The sequence below is a fragment of the Arachis ipaensis genome, chromosome B02 (assembly GCF_000816755.2).
Source record: "Arachis ipaensis cultivar K30076 chromosome B02, Araip1.1, whole genome shotgun sequence".
In the NCBI taxonomy this organism is placed as follows: Eukaryota; Viridiplantae; Streptophyta; class Magnoliopsida; order Fabales; family Fabaceae; genus Arachis; species Arachis ipaensis.
This window is the reverse complement of record NC_029786.2, coordinates 107,446,639-107,471,539: the sequence shown is the minus strand read 5'-3', so window position 1 is coordinate 107,471,539 and position 24,901 is coordinate 107,446,639. Positions and strand designations below refer to the sequence as shown.

Below are 24,901 nucleotides of genomic sequence, written 5' to 3'. Positions count from 1 at the left end.
TTTTAGCTATTAATTTTAATTAATATAACTAAAATTATTAAAATATTAGTATTCTTAAACTATTAATTAGAAATTATTCCGACAAGATGAAGTCCATGAATGGAAGAAGTTGCTGGGAAATTTTGGTGCCGGAAGAGTACATATGAATCTTGGTATGGTGGACTAATGTAAACTTTAATATTTCAATGAGTCATGTATACCCATTGATATTAAATTTTGTTAGTCATTTTTATTCTTTCGTTTCATCTTGAATAATTTTTTTCGATAATAATGGCTGTCAAGTGTGTATATTTTTATCTTATTTATGTATTATTATTATTATTATTATTATTATTATTATTTAGTGAATATTTTATAAATTAAAAATGAGATTTATTTATTGATATATTTTAATTAATTTATAATTTTGCTTCCAATTACAATAGGACCAAGACGAGTTCAACATCAACAAAAAGATTTGGTGTTTTCAAGTTGGATCTAAGTGGTTTATGACTTTGGGTAAGAGTAGTTTATGCTGCAGGGGTTGAAGGTGCACAAGATTTTGGTGGTGGCAATTGCATCTTTTTCGCCATGCAAATACATTCACCGCCACATAATTTTGGACCATTAAGCTTTTTTCGGTGCAAGATATATGGTTCTAACTCTAGAGTAATAAATTTAGTCGAAATTTACGTGCAGTTATTTTAACATAAAATTGATATTTAAGAATCGGTATGACAATTTAGTCAAATATATTAAAATTATTTTAACTTTTTACTAAATTAAAAATGCAACCAAAATTTGACTACTTTAAAATAAGTTGGAATTTATGAAAGTGTTTAAATTTTTATTATTTTTATTTTTATTGATCTATTTTTAGAATTTAATAAAAAATAAAAATAAACAATAAATACATAAATTAAAGACACTTTTAAGTTTTAATAATCACACGTTATTGTGATTAAGATGTAAATATTAAATCACAATTAGGCCATGTTTCTTTCTTTCTTAATTTATTTTGGGCTTCTAACATTTAACCCAAAATTTAAATGGGATAAACTACATCAGCCCAAACGAAGGAAATATTTTCTTTAGACAAAAATAAAAATCGTTTTCAAGCCCAAAAAAAAAACTTGTTTTCTGTTAAGCACGTGACATCAGGCTGAGGCATGTGATTCAGTGGCAAAAGTATTTGCCACTAAGGGTGCACATAGCCGGGTAAAGCCGGGTTTGATGTGAGCCAGATCCGACCTAAAATATACACTGAATCTATTTATTAGACCCGAACTCGACCATAGACCCGATGAAACTAATACACTTTTGGGCCACAATTATATTGGATGAAAATCGGGTGAAAATCGGGCTGTTAACATTACATTACGTTGATACCTTCTTGTAAGCTAGCATGTAAAAATATCCAAATTTCCAAGATTCCAACCATTATTTAACATGGTAAAATTCACTTAGAAAAATATAACAAGAACCAACATTTCTTCAATATTAAAGCATAACCACAATCAATAATAATATTGTCTAATAATACCAAATATTTAAATCAATACAAATAACACAATATTATGCATTAGTCTAAAGTCTTATGCATTCTAAACATAAAACATTAACTTATAGTCATATAATGACTAATAACACAAAATATTAAGATTTACAATACTTAAGTTCCACATAAGAATAGTCATGATCAATCACTAATAACATAAAATATTAATTGTGTATGATGACCGGGCCGACTTCGGGTGACTCGAGCTATGACCCGGACTCGACCCAAAATAATGACCGAGTCTATTTTTGAGATCCTTACCCGACTATAAACCCGATGAAATCACACCAAATTAGTCCCTAAAGTATTCGGGACCGGGCCGGACCGGGTCATGTGCACCCCTATTTGCCTCAAATCAAAGCCACACAAGTTCGAATTCTAGCAGTGGTTAGTAGCTAGGTTAACGTGTGTGAGTGGGTGTATGAGTATATAACCTAACCTAAAATTGGGGGTTGTCCAATTCATCAAAAAAAAAAAAAAGCTCGTGACATCATAAAAATACTCAAAAATACTAAATAACATAAATACAAAAATTTTATAACTTATACAGAGAAAATTTTTATAATAAAGATAAATTAAAAAAAAACAAAAAGTATGAATAAAAATCTATAAAACACGGATTCACTCATGGTGCCGGCGTATTCGTGTCGGACGCGAATCCAATACCGACACGCGGTGGATACGTCAAACGAGTGAGTTACGCGAATTCGAACGAGTCCGATCCGATTCAAATGTTCATGAGACAAATCTTTCTGCTCTGCTGCAAATCTGCAATAAATTAAAATAAAAACAAATCAAAATTTAAATTTAAAAATAAAATAATTAATAAATCAAAACCTAAATCTACTTGCCGTTTGTTTTTGGTAGCTTACTTACTCACTAGTTTAGCCGTTCTTGGTTCTCTGCGTTATATTGAAGAAGAAGACGAAGAAGAAGAATAGAAAATACAGAGGATTATGGACTTGAAGCCTTGGTATTTGCGGATGACGGATTTGGAGGAGAAAAAATTGATACATTTTTTGGTAGTAAGATGAAAATAATAGATTAAAGTTTTTTATTTTTTTAATAATTGCATAATTTTAAAACTTTTTTATGCTATATTTACTCTTATATTTATAATATGATATTTTATTAATTTAATATATTATTTAAATTTTAATTCACAACGTAACTTAAACGTGTCGTATCCAATTTTTTACGAAAAGAACATGTCAGCTTATCCTTGTAGTGTCATGTTCGTATCTCGTGTCGTATAGGTGGTTCGTAGATAAAAATATAGAAATTTTGTTTTGGAAGACAAAATTATATACTAGTTTCATCAAAGAGATTAAAAAATAAATAAATAAATAAAATTGAGTTTGCTATTTGAGTTTCTGAGACAGCGTTTCCTTAATTCCTTTTGGTTCCTTCTCCGCCGCAATCATCGTTGAGAATGCGGAGTCTTCCTGCAACTCTAACTCGTTCCTTCCATCCACTCTCCATTAACAGAAACTCATCACTCTTCTTTTTCAGCTCCACCAATCACCTCCGTTTTCTTCAACCCTCACGCTCCGCTACTGCAACATTTTCAAATTCTATTCAATGTGCCGTTCGATTCCGACCCTGCATCGACATACACAAGGTTCGCCACCCCTTTTACTTTCTCATGTTTTTTCCCCTTTTATATTGTTAAAAATTATTTTTTTTTAAGGAAAAGTTGTTATTTTACGTTATTGAAATTTTCAGTGAAGGTTGTTTTTTTTCTTGTGTTTTAGTGTTTGTGTTGTATTGATTGAAAATTTGTGGCATTAACCGTATTTGGTAACTTGTGAAATGATCAAGGAGCTTTTTTTTTTCTTCTAAATTTTAGAAGAAAATAAATTATGTGATTGTGATTCTGGAGAATGCTGTGTATGCTGGGATTTTATATGAATGAGGTGAACCCTTTTATCACTGTAATGAAATTTGAATGAAGGTTGCTATGACTTTTGGTTATAGTGATCGACAATTTGTGTCAATCATAATGTTCAGTAGTTTCTTTTTGTATAATTTGTTTTCCAAATGTGATGATGCATTCTAGGAGTTCAATTGATGTGATCTTTTATGCTTATGGCAGGGGAAAGTGAAACAAATTGTTGGTTCAACCCTTCAGGATTTGAAGGGAGATGGGTCGAATCCGGTGACAAATTTCGAATCTGATAAGTCAGCAGCTGAGTATGCTATTCTTTACAAACAAGATGGGCTTACCGGAGGCCATGCGATCATGCTCGGCGCGGATCCTTTGAGCAAAGCTGCTGCACTTGAAGCATTGCATGCTTATCCTGGTATGGTTTTCTAAATGCTGCCACTGATTAGTGGCATTTGTGTTTTCTAAAGGAACATATTTACTAAAATGTTGTGTTCTTAATTGTTATTGAGAATGATGTTGTTGAAAGTTGAAACATGAGTCTTAGCAATATACAAGTTATGTTAGCATTTTATTTGTCCTTTATGGTTGATGATATGTTTAAAACTTACACAGATTTTTCCTCTGCTGAACTTAAATGTGGAGGACTGGTAAAATTTAGGCGGTTTGCAAGTTGGAGGGGGAATAAATTCGGACAATTGTTTGAGTTACATCGAGGAAGGAGCAAGCCACGTCATTGTCACATCCGTAAGTTCTTCTTTGAGTTTTTCCACCTTTTAATTGCCATTAACTTTCATCCATTGAGAAAGCATTTGTATTAACTCTCTCAACCAATTATGTTATTCAAGAATGCCACTTATGTGTTATTTTTCAATGGAAATAATTTAGCCATGTTGTGTTTAATTGATTTCTCTCTTTATAGTATGTGTTCAACAATGGTCAAATGGATCTCAAAAGACTAAAAGATCTTGTTAGAATTGTTGGAAAAGAGAGACTTGTGTTGGATCTCAGTTGCAGAAAAAAGGTACAAATGGTTATCTTTCTATTTCAACGAAAATTGTTCTTGAAGAGGAATACATTAAGTTCTTCAAGTAGTTCACTTCAAGTTTCAAATGTTCAAGTAGCTGGATTCTTTTTTTTTTTTTTAATTTTCTTCTACGCTTTCTTTGTTCAGGAAGGTAAATATGCAATTGTCACGGATAGGTGGCAGAAGTTCAGTGATGTGTCACTTGATGCTGAAGTAATGCAATTTCTTGCCAACTTTGCTGATGAGTTTCTAGTTCATGGTGTTGATGTTGAAGGGAAAAAGTAAGTTACGATTGTCCAATTCAATATTGTAAACTCCAACTTAAAGGGTCAGCATTTATATGCAAATGAGATAAACAGAACTCCGTGTCGCGAATCGAAATACATCTGATAATATATGATTCTCATTGCAGGCTGGGAATTGATGAAGAGCTAGTGGCTTTGCTTGGCAAGCATTCACCGGTTCGTAACTTTCTTAAGCTGCCTTGACTTTATCTTTGCCTATTAAAGTCTTAGCTAATTAGCTTGCATTAAGGTTTTTCAGTTGTCTGAATTATAACCATAAGTAAAGGAATTGTATGTGCTAGTGTATGCATGCGCTTTTTTATCTTAAATTCTGACAAATGTTTACAATTTTATGTCTTAATTCTTAAATCAGTTTAAACTTCATTTAAGTGTCCATAGTGCTGATGCATTTTGATTATGCCAGATTCCTGTTACATATGCTGGGGGTGTGATTGTAATGGACGATTTAGAGAGGATAAAGACGGCGGGGATGGAGCGCGTGGACGTCACCGTGGGAAGTGCATTGGACATTTTTGGGGGAAACATGGCTTATAAAGATGTTGTAGCTTGGCATACCCAGCAACAAGCCTCTATAGTTTAATTACATAATGATTTGAGACTTGTTTTAAGTAGGGTCTGGTGAACTTTGAACTTTTGAATTTGTTTCTCTCGTGTTTGTAACATTCCATTTGGTGATGTTTTTTTCAGTGTTTTTTTCCCTCATGATTGTAGCATTTGCCTCATTAGACATTAGTTACTTAGATTCCCTTGTATGATCATAATTTGCCACTATAGTTATTTGCATTTTGATGATGTACATGTAAAACAATGCATGTAGAAGTTCATTTACTCTATAGTAGTATATTATCAAAGGAAGACTAGATAGAAGACGACCTAAAAGGACTTTGTATGAGGTTGTTGAATGAGATTTATACTATACATATATGATAGAGCGAAATGACATTGTTGTACTTAAATGGTAAACTGATGAAATAATTCAGAGCTTGTGTTCAACCTTCGTTAATTTTAGAGTCTCTTTCAATGATCCTTGGATTTCATGTAAGGAATTCTCGAATCTATCCATGAACGTGTTAGTCACGTTGAATTGACTTGTAACGTCAATGTGTTCACGTTGCAACACTGCAATCTCCTATGGCTATCCTTCTCAATGAAAGCACCGAATGTTAGCTCAAGTATGTATGAATTTATTAATAGATAAGTATGAGCATGAAGAAGATGAAATCTGAAATTACAATCAATAATGCAGGAATTATAAATTTCTCTAACTAACGGCAAAAGGCTACACTCTCCAATTTATCTTTCTCAGTAACTTACTTGACAAAACTAATTATTTCCTTTGACACACTTTATCCTAGGGGTGTTTAAGATCCAATCTGACTCGAAATTTGGGCCAGACCCAAGTCATATTTTGTTAGATTTAGACTTGTTATTTTTATTTGGTATTACTTTTGAGTCAAATTTGGGTTACGTTTTGAGTTATCTAACTCAGTCTAAAATTATTTTTTACGGATTATTTCGATTTTAATAAAAATAGACCTATTGAGCTTTTACAGTCGGATCCGAAATCTAATTAAGCCCGACCCCGCCCATAAACACCCCCTTCTTTTGGGCTCATTCTCATATGATCCACTTCCAGTATCAACGACAGACTTTTAAATTGAGCACAAATTCACGACTGATTAATCTTTGACATGCCGGGTAGTGAAAAACCAGAAAAAAAAAAAGAAAAAAAAAAACAATTTCCTCATTGCTAGGGTTTGTCCCCTTTTCTGGCTGAGATGGAAGGGATGGTGGGGGAGAAGAATCAACGATACCTTATGGTGCGAATGCGTAGAAGGATCTGCGGCATCGACCCCATGAAACTGATAACACCCGAGAAGGACGGGGAGGAGGCTATGGATTGGAAAAATCTACCTCCGTTTCCCTTTGATTTCAGCGTGGATCTTCCATTGGGCCGCATGTTCGCTTTGGAGTTGGATTCCAAGATTCATCTCGTTGGAGGTGTCAAATATTTGTCCGAAGCAGCTGCTTCTTATGATGGTGCTTCCGAGCCTTTCAAAAAAGTCTACGAACTAGACCTTGACAAGAAGGAGGTGAAGGAGTCGAATTCAATCTATGATTTTCCAGGGTTTATTAATACCAGATACTATATTCTTCACAAAATCAGAAGTGATTATTATTTGATAAAGATGTGTGGTATCGACCGTCTCATACCCGGGTCTGCTCCTCATAATTTTTGGGTTCTACGCTCTGGGACTAGGGTTTGGAAAGACTTACCTGATGCTCCTGGTCATCCTAACATACACTCAGATTCCATAATTGATCACAGTTCATGGTTCGACTTCTATGGTAAGTTATACCTCCGAATCTGCTTCGAAGATGGAAGCGTTTTCGTCTACTCTTATGACACCCATAACTCACATTGGACAACCAGTGAGGGTGACAATAGTTTTACGCGTTCTTTTTGTGTCCCACTGTATGGCCAGCGTCGGTTCTTTCTTCCAAGAGTGCGTATTCCAGGTATCAGCTAATTTCCTGCATCTTCATGTTGTTTACTCCTGAGTATTGTTATTCGTACTGGTATTGATATTGTTACAGATTTGTTTGATCCTGGTAAATACCTGGCACTTTCATGCGAATGCATTGGAGAAAAATACTTGATGTGTGCTTTCCAGGTGGATGAATTTGGTGTCCTTATCTTCCAAAGGCTTGAAGGCTGCTTAGATAGAATGCCGTCCTTGTATTATGAGGAATCGCCTGTGCTTGTTGATCTTGATGGCAAAGGCACGTTTGTTGTTATGGCACCTGGCTTTGCAAACGAACAAACAGAGGACCCAGTCCTCTGCGTGTTGGTTCTTCAGGTGGCAATGAAGTTTGTCAACTATCCCTCTCGGGTCTTCCGTAGGTCTGTGAGGTCCCCATTGGAGTGTGAGTTCTTAGATTGGAAGGTCCTTAGCATGCACATTTACAGCATGAAGCTGGGCATCAATGAGTTGCCTGCTTTCTTTGTTTTCCCTGACATCCAGTGGGAAGAAGAGAATGCCCAGGAGGTCGCGAGGTGGGGAAAAAAGAAATGTAGGCGAATTTGAATTTCGAACATGCTTGCTTCAAAAAGGTAATGCTCGCCTCTGTTTTGTCATCGTTTTCTTAAAGCTGCTTTATTATTTATTGTTATCCCATATTGATTGGTTGGCTGTGAATGCTTTTGTGCTTGACCATTTTGTACTGTAATTCTGTTTGGCCAATACACATTAACACACATAATCGGCTGCTGTGAATAAGTTTGCCAATGCATGCCAATCTTGTTTCAATTCATGAGTTGATGAAGGTTCTTCCTGGTGATTTGATTGTTAGTTTGGAATATATGGAATATCATCTTTGATATTTTTTATTGTGATAGTTCCCACTCAAAGCTTGCTGTTCACATGAGGTCATACCATCGTGTCGCCGTTTGAATTTGTTGAACTTGCAGCATCAAGCACTGAAATCTCCATTATTAAACCCAGTAGGATGTGTAACAAACCGTGACAAGGACAACTATGCTAGTTTTCTTGAAATCTCTAGTCTTGCTTAGATAGTTCTGATGTCAACAAAGTAGGGACTCTTTGATTACTCCTATGTTTCAAACTTCTGCCTTGTTCCGATCCAGTGGGAAGGAGCAGCATTTGTTGTGTATATCTCTCTATAATTCCTTTTATTATTAGCGATTTTCTATTCCTTTTCCCCGCAAAGCATATATATCAGTATTTTCTTAATATTTATTTTGCTAATTTTTGGGTAACGAGTTGCTTATATTTTGGATTTTCTGTTATTTTAATTCTAAATCATTGTATTATATTGTTGTACCCAATTTGCCAGTTTGACTTGTGTTTTCTTATTTAGTATCTCTTTTATTCTCAAACTTTTTTTAAGATGTTTTCCCCTTTAAAATTCATTATTCTTATTTGGAATGTGATATCATAATAGTCATTCCTTTTTTTTTTGGACTTGTGTTGGATCTCAGTTGCAGAAAAAAGGTACAAATGGTTATCTTTCTATTTCAACGAAAATTGTTCTTGAAGAGGAATACATTAAGTTCTTCAAGTAGTTCGTTCGCTTCAAGTTTCAAATGTTCAAGTAGCTGGATTCTTTTTTTTTTTTTTTAAATTTCTTCTACGTTTTCTTTGTTCAGGAAGGTAAATATGCAATTGTCACTGATAGGTGGCAGAAGTTCAGTGATGTGTCACTTGATGCTGAAGTAATGCAATTTCTTGCCAACTTTGCTGATGAATTTCTAGTTCACGGTGTTGATGTTGAAGGGAAAAAGTAAGTTACGATTGTCCGATTCAATATTGTAAACTCCAACTTAAAGGGTCAGCATTTTATATGCAAATGAGATAAACAGAACTCCGTTTCACGGATCGAAATACAGCTGATAATATATGATTCTGATTGCAGGCTGGGAATTGATGAAGAGCTAGTGGCTTTGCTTGGCAAGCATTCACCGGTTCGTAACTTTCTTAAGCTTCCTTGACTTTATCTTTGCCTATTAAAGTCTTAGCTAATTAGCTTGCATTAAGGTTTTTCTGTTGTCTGAATTATAGCCATAAGTAAAGGAATTGTGTGTGCTAGCGTATGCATGCGCGTTTTTATCTTTAAATTCTGACAAATGTTTACAATTTTATGTCTTAAATCTTAAATCAGTTTAAACTTCTTTTAAGTGTCCATAGTGCTGATGCATTTTGATTATGCTAGATTCCTGTTACATATGCTGGGGGTGTGACTGTAATGGACGATTTAGAGAGGATAAAGACGGCGGGGATGGAGCGCGTGGACGTCACCGTGGGAAGTGCATTGGACATTTTTGGGGGAAACATGGCTTATAAAGATGTTGTAGCTTGGCATACCCAGCAACAAGCCTCCATAGTTTAATTACATAATGATTTGAGACTTGTTTTAAGTAGGGTCTGGTGAACTTTGAACTTTTGAATTTGTTTCTCTCGTGTTTGTAACATTCCATTTGGTGATGTTTTTTTCAGTGTTTTTTTCCCTCATGATTGTAGCATTTGCCTCATTAGACATTAGTTACTTAGATTCCCTTGTATGATCATAATTTGCCACTATAGTTATTTGCATTTTGATGATGTACATGTAAAACAATGCATGTAGAAGTTCATTTACTCTATAGTAGTATATTATCAAAGGAAGACTAGATAGAAGACGACCTAAAAGGACTTTGTACGAGGTTGTTGAATGAGATTTATACTATACATATATGATAGAGCGAAATGACATTGTTGTACTTAAATGGTAAACTGATGAAATAATTGAGAGCTTGTGTTCAACCTTCGTTAATTTAAGAGTCTCTTTCAGTGATCCTTGAATTTCACGTAAAGAATTCTCGAATCTATCCATGATCTCGTAACGTCAACGTGTTCATGTTGCAATACTGCAGTCTCAGCTTATCAATTAAGTTCATTGGATATGGCCATCCCTCTCAATGAAAGCACCGAATGTTAGCTCAAGAATGTATGAATTTATTAATAGATAAGTATGAGCATGAAGAAGATGAAATTTGGAATTACAATCAACAAAGCAGGAAATTATAAATTTCTCTAACTAACTGCAAAATGTTATAAAATAACTAAATAAATAAGAAAGAAGTAACAACTAAAATATAGAAATATAATTAGATAACTCAAGTAGTAATATTTACTAGAATTACTATCTCAATATAATAGAGATGATTAATATATTTACTAATATTATATATAAAAAATAAGAGAGAGGAGTACTTAAAATACTTGTAAGGAGAGAGAATATAAAAGAGAGAGAACGTTGTTATTATTGATTGTATTTTTCTTAGAAGCAAAGGCCTCTATTTATACATAAATGGGGGGATATAATTTCAACGTTCATTTAATATTATTCCTTCTTGAGAAAGTAAGTTTCATATGGAAATGGGCATCCACGTCTCATTCTTATCACAACACTCCCCTTTGGATGCCCATTTAGGATTATTGCCTCATTAAAACCTTACTAAAGGAAAACCTTGTGGGAAAAACTTTAGTGAAGGAAAAAGAGTACAATATCCTTTGTGATGGAGACTGCCTCATTAAAACCCTTGTCAAGAAAAACCCGATGGGAAAAAAAACCTGACCAAGGGAAAAAGAGTACAGTCTCCCCCTCTTGTCGACATCATTTAATGTCTCGAAATTGGCGCATCCCAATCTCATGTACCAATCTTTCAAAGGAGGATTTTGGGAGTGACTTTGTAAATAAATCTGCCAGATTGTCACTTGAGCGGATCTGTTGGACATCAATTGTCCCTTGATTTTGAAGATCATGAGTGAAGAAGAATTTGGAAGAAATATGATTTGTTCTATCACCTTTGATATATCCGCCTTTAAGTTGAGCAATACATGATGTATTATCTTCAAACAGGACAGTTGGAGCTATCTTATGGTCAATCAGTCCACATGATGATAGGATATATTGGATCACACTCCTCAACCAAAAACACTCGCGACTAGTTTCATGTTTCGCTAGTATTTCAGCATGATTAGAGGATGTTGCTGCAATCGTCTGTTTTGTGGACCTCCATGATATAGCTGTACCACCATATGTGAATAGGTATCCTATTTGAGATCTCCCTTTATGTGGATCAGACAAATATCCAGCATCTGCATAGCCAACTAATTGTGACTTGGATTCATAGGGATAAAACAATCCCATATCAACCGTCCCATGAAGATATCGAAAGATTTGTTTGATTCCACTTCAATGTCTTCTGGTTGGAGAGGAACTATATCTTGCTAGTAAATTCACAGCAAATGATATATCGGGTCGCGTATTATTAGCAAGATACATTAGCGCTCCAATGGCACTAAGATATAGTACTTCAAGACCAAGGATATCTTCATTTTCTTCTTTAGGACGGAATTAATCCTTTTTCACATCCAAAGATCTTACGATCATTGGAGTACTTAATGGATGTGACTTATCCATATAAAATCTCTTCAAGATCTTCTCTGTGTATGTCGCTTGATGAATAAAGATCCCATTTTTTATATGCTCGATCTGCAGGCCGAGACAAAATTTAGTTCTTCCAAGATCTTTCATCTCAAACTCTTCTTTTAGAGTTTTTATAATTGTTGGAATCTCTTCAGGAGTTCCAATAATATTTAAATCATCAACGTACACAGCAATTATAATGAACCCAGATGCAGATTTCTTTATGAAAACGCATGGACAGATATCATCATTCTTGAATCCATTTTTGGCCAGATACTCAGTAAAACGATTATACCACATTCGTCCAGATTGCTTCAAACCATATAAGGATCTTTACAATTTGACTGAGTATAACCCTTGCGAATATTCATTGGATGATTTAGATATCTTTAGTCCTTCAGGGACTTTCATATAGATATCCCGATCTAAAGAGCCATATAAATAGGTTGTTACCACATCCATTAAATACATATACAATTTATGATATGCAGATAAACTGGCCAAATAACGCAATATTATCGCATCCACTATAGGGGAATACGTTTCTTCATAATCTATACCAGGCCTTTGTGAAAAACCTTGTGCCACAAGTCGGACTTTGTAGCGCACAACTTCATTTTCTCATTTCGTTTTCTCACAAATACTCATCGGTATCCAACAGGTTTTACATCTTCAGGTGTACGGACTACAGGTCCAAAGACTTCACGTTTTGCAAGTGAATCTAATTCAGCCTTCATGGCTTCTTTTCATTTTGGCCAATCATTCCTTTGTCGACATTTTTCGACTGATCTTGGCTCAAGATCCTTACTTTCATGCATGATATTTAATGCCACATTATATGCAAATATTTCATTGACAATTGTCTTATTTCGGTCCCATTTCTCTCCTGTTAAGACATAATTTATTGAGATCTCGTCATTTTCACAATTTTCAGGTACCTGAACGTCTTCTGGCGTTAAAACTATACCAGAATTTTCGACAACTGCAGGTGTCTCTACTATGTCTTTTTCAACAGGAATATTATTTACCTCTTTTCTCTTTCGAGGATTTTTATCTTTGGAACCGACAGGCCTGCCACGCTTCTGGCATGTATTTGCTTCAGTGGCTATTTGTCCTACTGGGACATCAATTCGAATTGGGGCATTTTCCACCCTGCCACGCTTCTAGCATGAATTTGCTTCAGTGGCTACTTGTCATACTGGGACATCAATTCGAATTGGGGCATTTTTTGCTGGTATATAAGATTTGGTTATCCTCTTTGTATCGGAAAATGCACCAGGCAATTCATTTGCTATTCTTTGCAATTGTATAATCTTTTGAACTTCTAGTTCACATTGCCCTGATCGAGGATCTAAATGCATCAACGAGGATGCATTCCAATTAAGTTCCTTTTCAGGAAGCTTATTCTCTCCCCTTAATATTGGAAATTTTGATTCATCAAAATGACAATCTGCAAACCAGGTTTTAAATACATCTCCCGTTTGTATATCAGGATACCTCACTAGAGAGGGAGAATCATATCCAACATATATCCCCAATTTTTTTTGGGGTTCCATTTTGGTGCGATTAGGTGGTGTAATGAGAACATATATCGCACACCCAAATATTCTTAAATGGGAGACATTTGGCTGCTGGCCAAAAGCTAATTGCATAGGAGAGAACTGATGGTAATTCGTGGGCCTCAAACGAATAAGTGCTGCGGCATGTAAAATAGCATGCCCCAAACCGAGGTTGGGAGATTTGTTCTCATAAGCAAGGGTCTAGCAATTAATTGGAGGCGCTTAATAAGTGATTCTGCTAACCCATTTTGTGTGTGAACATAAGCTACTTGATGTTCAACACTTATTCCATTAGCCATACAATAAGCATCAAAAGCTTGGGAAGTAAATTCACCAGCATTATCAAGGCGAATTGCTTTGATTGGATTTTCTGAAAATTGTGCTTTTAATCGAATAATTTGAGTCAGTAATCTCGCAAACGCCAGGTTGCGAGAAGATAATAAGCACACATATGACCATCTCGAAGATGCGTCTATCAGGACCATAAAATATCTAAAAGATCCACATGGTGGATGAATAGGTCCACATATATCACCTTGAATCCTTTCTAGGAATTTAGGGGACTCAAATCCAATCTTTACTGGTGATGGCCTTAAAATTAACTTCCCTTGAGAACATGCAGCACAACAAAATTCACTAGATTTAAGAATCTTCTGGTTCTTTAGTGAATGTCCATGAGAGTTTTCAATAATTCTCCTCATCATGGTTGTTCCCGGATGACCCAATCTATCATGCCAAGTTATGAATTCATTTGGGCTAGTAAACTTCTGGTTTACAATGGCATGTGATTCAATTGCACTAATCTTGGTATAATACAACCCAGATGAAAGTGAGGATAACTTTTATAATATAACCTTTTTATTTAAATCATGAGTTGTGATACATAAATACTCATGATTTTTCTCATTCATTGTTTCAATATGATATCCATTTCGGCGAATATCTTTGAAACTCAACAAGTTCCTCAGAGACTTGGTAGATAATAGTGCATTATTTATTATAATTTTTTTTCCTCCAGGAAACAAAATTATAACTCTTCCGGAGCCTTCTATCACATTGCCTGAGCCAATAATAGTATTAACATATTCTTCTTTTGGCACAAGATGAGTAAAATATATATCACTTTTAAGAATAGTGTGCGAACTTGCACTATCCGCAAGGCAAATATCTTCAGAATATATCCTTGCCATTTTTCTTCAAAAACAAATAATAATTATAAAATGAGTAGAGGTACATGCACAGTCAAATTATTCACATGAATACTTAACAAACACATACACATATCAAACTATTCTATCATTGATCAAATAGCCAATATTTCCTTCAGAATCCTTAAAGAAATTAGATACATCATAATGAGTGGTGGAATTTTCATCATTTGAAACAAAATTTTTTTCCTTTCCTTTGTCATCCTTTTTCAAGGATGCTTGATAAAGATCAACTAGGTGCCTTTGGGTACGACAGGTACGTGACCAATGGCCCTTTCCACCACAACGGAAGCATTTATCCTCAATTGATATACTTTACCCATTGTTTCTTTATTTATCCCACTTCTGATGAGATCCTTTCTTGTGAATCTAATTCTTCTTCCTTCCATAATTTTTCTTATTATCAAAATCTTGTCATTTACCTCTTTTGGGGTTATGATTTTGCCGCATTTGCTTTAGGAAATGGGGCGGCGCCAACTGGGCGCGCTTCATGATTTCTTAAAAGCAATTCATTGTCGCGTTCAACAACAAGAAGACAAGAAATTAACTCAAAATATTTTTTAAACCATTTTTCTCGATACTGCTGCTGCAGGAGCACATTCGAGACATGGAAGGTTGAGAAAGTTTTCTCTAACATATCGGAATTGAGGAAGTATCACCGTCTTTTGATGATTATACCTTTTTTCAAGGTCTTTTCACAGATCTGCAGGATCTTTTAATATGGGATATTCATTTTTCAATCATACGTCAAGATGACGACGAAGGAAAATTATGGCTTTGGCTATATCTTTTTGGGATGTATTATTTTCAGCCTTAATGGTATCTCCAAGATCCATTGAATCAAGATGGATTTTAACATCTAGTATCCATGATAAATAATTATTTTCAGATATATTAAGAGCATTAAATTCAAGATGAAAGAGCTTCAACATAATAAAAATTTGTTACCTGGAGTCTTCCTAAAATTTCGTTAGAACTTCGTGCTGATAACGTGTTATAAAATAACTAAATAAATAAGGAAGAAGTAACAAATAAAATATGGAAATATAATTAGATAACCCAAGTAGTAATATTTACTATAATTACTATCTCAATATAATAGAGATGATTAATATATTTACTAATATTATATATAAAAAAATAAGAGAGGAGTACTTAAAATACTTGTAAGAAGAGAGAATATAAGAGAGAGAGAACGTTGTTATTATTGATTGTATTTTTCTTAGAAGCAAAGGCCTCTATTTATACATGAATGGGGGATATAATTTCAACGTTCATTTAATATTATTCCTTCTTGAGAAAATAAGTTTCACATGGGAATGGGCATCTACGTCCCATTCTTATCACAACACAAAAGGCTACACTCTCTAATTTATCTCTCTCATTAACTTACTTGACAGAATTAACACTGTATTCTAGGGATGTTTAAGATCTGACGCCATTCGAAGTTCGGACTAAACCCAAAACATATTTTGTTGGATTTAGACTTATTATTTTTATTTGGTGTTACTTTTGAGTCAAATTTAGGTTATGTTTCGAGTTACCTAACTCGGTCCAAAATTATTTTTTATAATAAAAATATATATATTTTAAAGTGAAAGTATTAATATCATATTATACTTTTATATTTTAATTAATATGTTTTATATTATATGGTATTGCTTTTGTATTAAAATAATTTATTTTGGTATAAATATAATATAATATTTGTTAAATTTATTTTTAAAAAAAATAAAATTTTATTACCTTAATATATAAAATCGATAAATTTATATATACTAATTTTATCTCGACTCGACTCGGTTTAACTTGATTTATTTTGAATCATTTCGATTTTAATAAAAATAGACCTATTAACCTTTTATAGTCTGATCCGAAATCTAACTAAACCTGGCCCGCCCATAAACGCTCCCTTCTTTTGGGCTCATTCTCATATGGTCCACTTCCAGTATCAGCTGCAAGTCAGCGGCAGACCTTTAAATAGAGCTCAGATTCCGATGTATTAGTCCTTTGCAACGGATTAGTCCTTGACCTGTGCAGTTAGGAAATACCGTCGAAAAAAATTCATTGCTAGGGTTTGTCCCCTTTTCTGGCTGAGATGGAAGGGATGGTGGCGGAGAAGAATCAACGATACCTTATGGTGCGAATGCGTAGAAGGATCTGCGGCATCGACCCCATGAAACTGATAACACCCGAGAAGGACGGGGAGGAGGCTGTGGATTGGAAAAATCTACCTCCGTTTCCCTTTGATTTCAGCGTGGATCTTCCACTGGGCCGCATGTTCGCTATCGAGTTGGATTCCAAGATTCATCTCGTTGGAGGTGTCAAATATTTGTCCGAAGCAGCTGCTTCTTATGATCGTGCTTCCGAGCCTTGCAAAAAAGTCTACGAACTAGACCTTGACAAGAAGGAGGTGAAGGAGTCGAATTCAATCTATGATTTTCCAGGGTTTATTAATACCAGATACTATATTCTTCACAAAATCGGAAGTGATTATTATTTGATAAAGATGTGTGGTATGGACCGTCTCATACCCGGGTCTGGTCCTCATAATTTTTGGGTTCTACGCTCTGGGACTAGGGTTTGGAAAGACTTACCTGATGCTCCTAGTGATCCTAACCCACCCTCAGATTCCATAGTTGATCACAGTTCATGGTTCGACTTCTATGGTAAGCTATACCTCCGAATCTGCTTCGAAGATGGAAGCGTTTTCGTCTACTCTTATGACACCCATAACTCACATTGGACAACGAGTGAGGGTGACAATAGTTTTACGCGTTCTTTTTGTGTCCCACTGTATGGCCAGCGTCGGTTCTTTCTTCCAAGAGTGCGTATTCCAGGTATCAGCTAATTTCCTGCATCTTCATGTTGTTTACTCCTGAGTATTGTTATTCGTATTGGTATTGATATTGTTACAGATTTGTTTGATCCTGGCAAATACCTGGCACTTTCATGCGAACACATTGGAGGAATATACAAGATATATGCTTTCCAGGTGGATGAATTTGGTGTCCTTATCTTCCAAAGGCTTGAAGGCTGCTTAGATAGAATGTCGTCCTTGTATTATGAGGAAACGCCTGTACTTGTTGATCTTGATGGCAAAGGCACGTTTGTTGTTATGGCACCTGGCTTTGCAAACGATCAAAAACAGGACCCAGTCCTCTGCGTATTGGTTCTTCAGGTGGCAATGAAGTTAGTCAACTATCCCTCTCGGGTCTTCCGTAGGTCTGTGAGGTCCCCATTGGAGTGTGAGTTCTTAGATTGGAAGGTCCTTAGCATGCACATGTACAGCATGAAGCTGGGCATCAATGAGTTGCCTGCTTTCTTTGTTTTCCCTGACATCCAGTGGGAAGAGAATGCCCAGGAGGTCGCGATGTGGGGAAAAAAGAAATGTAGGCGAATTTGAATTTCGAACATGCTTGCTTCAAAAAGGTAATGCTCGCCTCTGTTTTGTCATAGTTTTCTTAAAGCTGCTTTATTATTTATTGTTATCCCATATTGATTGGTTGGCTGTGAATGCTTTTGTGCTTGACTATTTTGTACTGTAATTCTGTTTGGCCAATACACATTAACACACATAATCGGCTGCTGTGAATAAGTTTGCCAATGCATGCCAATCTTGTTTCAATTCATGAGTTGATGAAGGTTCTTCCTGGTTATTTCATCTTTGATATTTTTTATTGCCATAGTTCCCACTCAAAAGCTTGCTGTTCACATGAGATCCTACCATCTTGTCGCCGTTTGAATTTGTTGAACTTGCAGCATCAAGGACTGAAATCTCAATTATTAAACCAAGTAGGATGTGTAACAAACCATGACAACTGACAAGGACAACTATGCTAGTTTTCTTGAAATCTCTAGTCTAGCTTGGATAGTTCTGATGTCAACAAAGTAGGGACTCTTTGATTATTCCTATGTTTCAAACTTCTGCCTTGTTCCGATCCAGTGGGAAGGAGCAGCATTTGTTGCGTACATCTCTCTATAGTTCCTTTTATTATTAGCGATTTTCTATTCCTTTTCCCAGCAAAGTATATATATCAGTATCTTTTTAATTTTTATTTTGCTACTTTTAGGTAACGAGTTGCTTATACAACAACAACAACAACAACAAAGCCTTGTCCCACTAAGTGGGGTCGGCTACATGAATCAAACGACGCCATTGTGCTCTGTCATGTATCATGTCTATAGAAAGACCGTTTACATGTAGATCTCGTTTGACCACCTCATGGATGGTCTTCTTAGGTCTTCCTCTGCCTTTCGCCCTTTGTCCATCTTCCATCTCATCCACCCTCCTGACTGGATGTTCTATCGGTCTTCTTCCCACATGTCCAAACCACCTGAGACGCGATTCAACCATCTTTTCCACAATGGGTGCTACTCCAACTCTCTCCCTTATATCTTCATTCCTTATTTTATCCAATCGCGTATGACCACTCATCCATCTCAACATCTTCATCTCAGCCACACTCAACTTATGTTCGTGCTCCCCTTTAGCCGCCCAACACTCCGTACCATACAGCATAGCCGGTCTTATAGCGGTGCGATAGAATTTACCTTTAAGTTTTAAAGGCACTTTTTTGTCGCATATAAAACCAGATGCGCTCCGCCATTTTGACCAACCTGCTTATTGTATTATATTGTTGTACCCAATTTGCCGATTTCTGACTTGTGTTTTCTTATTTAGTATCTCTTTTATTCTCAAACTTATTTTAAGATGCTTTCCCCTTTAAATTTTATTATGCCTATTTGGAATGTGATATCATAATACTCATCCTTTGTTTGTTTCTGAATCACGCATTATGCAGAAATTAATCTTTTTTCTTTTCTAAATAAAATTTTTTGGAGGGTTTAAAATATGTAGCACATCAAAAGGCAAAACCTGTTCAAACAATGCATGTAGAAGTTCATTTACTCTATAGTATATTATCAAAGAAAGACTAGATAGAAGACGACCTAAAATGACTTTATACGAGCTTGTTCAATCTTGAATGAGATTTATACAGTGTAATGACATTGTTGTACTTAAATGGTAAACTGATGAAATAATTCCAGTGAAATTAAGTGTTTTATTAATATAAATTATAGAGTTTAATTTTGATACAGTGTACGGTGTTTTAGACAGTCATTTGTTTTTTTAGATGACTATTTATGCGTCAAATATAGTTATTTTTACTGATGTGGTGTTATGTAATTGCATGTACATGTGAAATTATTTTACACCGTCCTAACAAAATCCAGTTTTAAACTATAAATTTTAAAAGAAATTGGTTAGTTTTTGTTGTGTGTGATTTTAGGAAATTTGTTTTTTGTTTTTGTTTTATTTTTAAGTTTAATTTTCTAATAATTATTTTATGGTAATTCTCAGTGATGATAATAATGTAAATGATAGAAGTGGAAGATTTTCATGTGGAATATAAACGCTTTTGACTTGGCTAATCAAATTATTTATCAAATACTGGTAATATAATAATTGTAAAAATTGTATCGGTACCACTACCATTATTAGTGAGGCGAAAAGCAATAATAAACACCATGACAATCATTTTTTTTCCCCTCAAACAACAATCAATTTCCTTCTGCCATGCTTATCAACATGAAAAATTCCAAGGTTTGATGAATCTAGAGTAACTTATAGTTTAAGCACATTTAATTAACTTTCCACAGTTTGTGACTGTGCCTGTGCAATCTCAGCTTGTCGATTAAGTTTATTGGATATGGTCATCTCTCTTAACGAAAGCACCAAATATTAGCTTAAGAATATATGAGGAAAAAGATGAAATTTGAAATTACAATCAATAATACAGAAAATTATAAATGTTCTTATTCGAGTGGGGAATCCACTTCAGAGAAGAATACTCAAAATTTCTCTAACTAACTGCAAAAGACTACACTCTTCAATTTATCTCCCCCTGTCACTAAGTTGATAGAACTAATTATTTCTTGTGAAGCACTTTATTCTCGGGGGGTTCAAGACCCTCAAAATTCTATCCAAATCTAAGGCATATTTTATTAGGTTTAGGCTTATTATTTTTGTCTGGTGTTACTTTCGGGTTGAATTTGGAATTAGATTAATATATAAAATTTATAAATTTGTATATACTAATTTTACATCGAATTGTCCGAGGTTAACTCTATTTATTTCGAATTATTTCGGTTCTAGTAAAAATAGATCCGTTGAACTTTAGAGGGTCGAGTCCAGAATCTAATTAAACCCAGCCTGTCCGTGAACACCCCTATTTCATGATAGGGGTGTGCATGGCCTGACCCGGTCTGAAGACCCGGTCCAGTCCCGAACACTTTAGGGACTAATTTAGTGTGATTTCACCGGGTAAGGGTCTCAAAAATAGACTCGGTCATTATTTCGGGTCGGGTCGGGTCGGTGCCATGGCTCGGGTTGCCCGAACTCGATCCGGTGGCCCGGTCATCATATATAATTAATATTTTTTGTTATTAATGATAGATGATAGTTATTCTTATGTGGAATTTAAGTATTGTAAACCTTAATATTTTGTGTTATTAGTTATTATAAGACTATAAGTTAATGTTTTATGTTTAAAATGCATAAGATTTTATATTAATGCATAATATTGTGTTATTTGTATTGATTTAAGTATTTGGTGTTATTAGATAATATTAGTATTAATTATGGTTATGCTTTAATTTTAGAAAAGAGTTGGTTCTTGTTATATTTTTTTAAGTGAATTTTACCATGTCAAATAATAGTTGGAGTGTTGAAAATTTGGATATTTTCACATGCTAGTTTATAAGAAAATATCAAGATAATATAATATTAACGGCCCAGTTTTCATATAATCGTAGTCCAAACGTGTATAGGTTTCATCGCATTTAGAGCCGAATTCGAATCTAATAAATAGGTTCGGTATATATTTCGGGCTGGATCACATGAACCCAATGTCAATCGGCCCATGCCACTACGTAGTTATCTATCCACCAGGATTGATTTCCGTTCCAGTATCAGCTGCTTCAACAATTTCCTCATTGCCAGGGTTTATCCCCTTTTCTGGCTGAGATGGAAGGGATGGTGGCGGAGAAGAATCAACGATACCTTATGGTGCTAATGCGTACAAAGATCTGCGGCATCGACCTCATGAAACTGATAACACCCGAGAAGGAGGCTGTGGATTGCGAAAATCTACCTCCGTTACCCTTCGATTTCAGCATGGATCTTCCACTGGGCCGCACGTTCGCTTTGGAGTTGGATTCCAAGATTCATCTCGTTGGAGGTCTCAAATATATGTCCAGTTATGACTATTATTTTGATCATGCTTTCTATACTCCTTGCAATAAAGTCTACGAACTAGACCTTGACAAGAAGGAGTTAGAGGAGTCGAAATCAATCGATGATGCTCCAGAGTTATCTGTTTCCGGGTTCACTACTCTTCACAAAATCGGAAGTGATTATTATTTTATGATGATGTGTGGTCTCGGTGGTTTCATACCCGACAATGGTGATCAGAATTTTTGGGTTCTACGCTCTGGGACCAAAGTTTGGGAACACTTGCCTGATGCTCCTGATCTTCCTGATCTTCCTGATCTTCCTGGCTACCATTCCATAATTGTTCACAGTTCATGGTTCGACTTCTATGGTAAGCTATACATCCGACTCTGTTTGGAAGATGGAAGAGTTGTCGTCTTCTCTTATGACACCCATAACCTACATTGGACAACGAGTGTGGGTGACAATAGTTTTACGCGTTCTTTTTGTGTCCCACTGGCATCCGATGGCCAGCGTCGGTTCTTTCTTCCAAGGGTGCATATTCCAGGTATTCATAATTACTCTCCAAGTGTGTATTGCACATTATTTTCTTTGTCTTATTGAATTTATTTGAAATTTTCGCTCTTCATTGTAGTATTATCCATTCTGTTATTGATATTGTTACAGATTTGGTTGATCCTGGCAAATACCTGGCACTTTCATGCGAATGCATTGAAGGAAAAAAAGTGATATATGCATTCCAGGTGGATGAATTGGGTGTCCTTTTCTTCCAAAGGCTTGAAGGCTGCTTAGATAGAATGCCGTCCTTGTATGATGAGAAAACGCCTGTGCTTGTTGATCTTGATGGCAAAGGCACGTTTATTGTTATGTTACATGGCTATGCAAAGGAAGAAAAAGAGGACCCGGTCCTCTTTGTGTTGGTTCTTCAGGTTGTTGCAAAGAAGTTTGTCAACCATCCCTCCCGGGTCCTCCGTAGGTCTGTGAGGTCCCCAACGGAGTGTGAGTTCTTGGATTGGAAGGTACTTAGCATGCACATGTACAGAATGGAGGTCCCGAGTTGGGGAATAAGAGATGATTTGTTTGCTGTCTTTATTTTCCCTGACATCCAGTGGGAAGAAGAGAATGCCCAGGAGGGGAAAAAGAAATAGGCAAATTTGAATTTAGAACATGCTTGCTTCGAAAAGGTAATGCTTGCCTATGTTTTTCTCATCATTTTCTTATGTTTCTTAAAGCGGCTTTATTATTTATATTGATTGTTTGGCTGTGAAATGTGAATGCTTTTGTGCTTGACCATTTTGTACTGTAATTCTGTTTGCCCAATACACATTAACACACATAATCGACTGCTGTGAATAAGTTTGCCAATGCATGCCAATCTTGTTTCAATTCATGAGTTGATGAAGGTTCTTCCTGGTGATTTCATTGTTAGTTTGGAATATATGGAATATCATCTTTGATATTTTTTATTGTGATAGTTCCCACTCAAAGCTTGCTGTTCACATGAGGTCCTACCATCTTGTCGCCGTTTGAATTTGTTGAACTTGCAGCATCAAGCACTGAAACCTCAATTATTAAACCAAGTAGGATGTGTAACAAACCCTGACAAGGACAACTATGCTAGTTTTCTTGACATCTCTAGTCTAGCTTAGATAGTTCTGTTGTCAACAAAGTAGGGACTCTTTGATTATTCCTATGTTTCAAACTTCTGCCTTGTTTCGATCCAGTGGGAAGGAGCAGCATTTGTTGCATATATATCAGTATTAGCGATTTTCTATTCCTTTTCCCAGCAAAGCATATATATCAGTATTTTTTTTAATATTTATTTTGCTACTTTTTGGGTAACGAGTTGCTTATATTTTGGATTTTCTGTTATTTTAATTCTAAATCATTGTATTATATTGTTGTACCCAATTTGCCAGTTTCTAACTTCTGTTTTCTTATTTAGTATCTCTTTTATTCTCAAACTTACTTTAAGATGTTTTCCCCTTTAAATTTCATTATTCTTATTTGGAATGTGAAATCATAATAGTCATCCTTTGTTTGTTTCTGAATCACACATTATGCAGAAATTAATCTTTTTTCTTTTTTAAGAACAAATATTTTTGTTCAGGAAGGTAAATATTCAGTTGTCACTGATAGGTGCCAGAAGTTCAGTGATGTATGCTGAAGTAATGCAATTTCTTGCCAACTTTGCTGATGAATTTCTAGTTCATGGTGTTGATGTTGAAGGGAAAAAGTAAGTTACGATTGTCCGATTCAATATTGTAAACTCCAACTTAAAGGGCCAGCATTTAATATGCAAATGAGATAAACAGAACTCCGTGTCACGCATTGAAATACAGCTGATAATATATGATTCTCATGGCAGGCTGGGAATTGATGAAGAGCTAGTGGCTTTGCTTGGCAAGCATTCACCGGTTGGTAACTTTCTTAAGCTGCCTTGACTTTATCTTTGCCTATTGAAGTCTTAGCTTGCATTAAGGTTTTTCAGTCGTCTGAATTATAACCATAAATAAAGGATTTGTGTGTGCTAGCGTGTGCGTGCGCGTTTTTATCTTGAATTCTGACAAACATATAACAATTTTATGTCTTAATTCTTAAATCAGATTTCCATAATCAGATTCCTGTTACATATGCTGGGGGTGTGACTGTAATGGACTATTTAGAGAGGATAAAGATGGCGGGGATGGAGCGCGTGGATGTCACCGTGGGAAGTGCATTGGACATTTTTGGGGGAAACATGGTTTATAAAGATGTTGTAGCTTGGCATCCCCAGCAACAAGCCTCCATAGTTTAATTACATTATGATTTGAGACTTGTTTTAAGTTGTAGGGTCTGGTGAACTTGGACTTTTTGAAATTGTTTCTCTCGTGTTTGTAACCTTCTATTTGGTGATGTTTTTTAACTTTTTTTTTCTCATGATTGTAGCATTTGCTCATGAGACATTAGTTACTTAGATTCCCTTATATGATCATAATTTCCCACAATAGTTGTTTGCATTTTGATGATGTGTTGAATGAGATTTACGCATATATGTGTTAAATGGTAAACTGATGATATAATTCTAGTGAAATTAAGTGTTTTCTTATTAATATAAATTATAAATTCAAAAAGAAAAAGGTTAGTTCTTGTTTGGTGTGATTTTAGGAG

The 24,901-nt window shown here is 35.3% G+C and overlaps 3 protein-coding genes across 5 annotated transcripts in view; all 3 read left to right on the top strand.

Moving 5' to 3' along the window:
- LOC107626393 (protein BIC1) overlaps nucleotides 1-613 on the top strand; it is a 2,013-nt gene extending 1,400 nt beyond the window's left edge. Inside the window, exon 2 of the mRNA XM_021116703.1 lies at nucleotides 426-613. Within this exon, the coding sequence (XP_020972362.1) occupies nucleotides 426-492 (67 nt within the window). The 3' untranslated portion in view covers nucleotides 493-613. The remainder of the gene's footprint in view (nucleotides 1-425) is intronic.
- LOC107626391 (1-(5-phosphoribosyl)-5-[(5-phosphoribosylamino)methylideneamino] imidazole-4-carboxamide isomerase, chloroplastic) lies at nucleotides 2,879-24,617 on the top strand. Of its 3 annotated transcripts, XM_021116702.1 has the most exons (8): nucleotides 2,879-3,158; nucleotides 3,633-3,840; nucleotides 4,084-4,169; nucleotides 4,345-4,446; nucleotides 4,597-4,662; nucleotides 23,920-23,987; nucleotides 24,120-24,168; nucleotides 24,372-24,617. In XM_021116702.1, exons 1-8 carry the CDS (start codon nucleotides 2,970-2,972, stop codon nucleotides 24,546-24,548), a joined length of 945 nt encoding a protein of 314 aa, XP_020972361.1. In that variant the 5' UTR covers nucleotides 2,879-2,969; the 3' UTR covers nucleotides 24,549-24,617. The 3 variants fall into 3 exon arrangements, with proteins under 3 accessions (XP_020972361.1, XP_016184750.1, XP_020972360.1); XM_016329264.2 differs by lacking the exons at nucleotides 23,920-23,987; nucleotides 24,120-24,168; nucleotides 24,372-24,617 and adding exons at nucleotides 4,862-4,910; nucleotides 5,158-5,587 and having other exon boundaries at nucleotides 2,881-3,158; nucleotides 4,597-4,730; XM_021116701.1 differs by lacking the exons at nucleotides 4,597-4,662; nucleotides 23,920-23,987; nucleotides 24,120-24,168; nucleotides 24,372-24,617 and adding exons at nucleotides 8,926-9,059; nucleotides 9,192-9,240; nucleotides 9,489-9,988 and having other exon boundaries at nucleotides 2,887-3,158.
- Nucleotides 21,452-23,038, top strand: LOC107626389. The gene is made up of 2 exons (XM_016329262.2): nucleotides 21,452-22,298; nucleotides 22,418-23,038. Exons 1-2 carry the CDS (start codon nucleotides 21,545-21,547, stop codon nucleotides 22,897-22,899), a joined length of 1,236 nt encoding a protein of 411 aa, XP_016184748.1. The 5' UTR covers nucleotides 21,452-21,544; the 3' UTR covers nucleotides 22,900-23,038.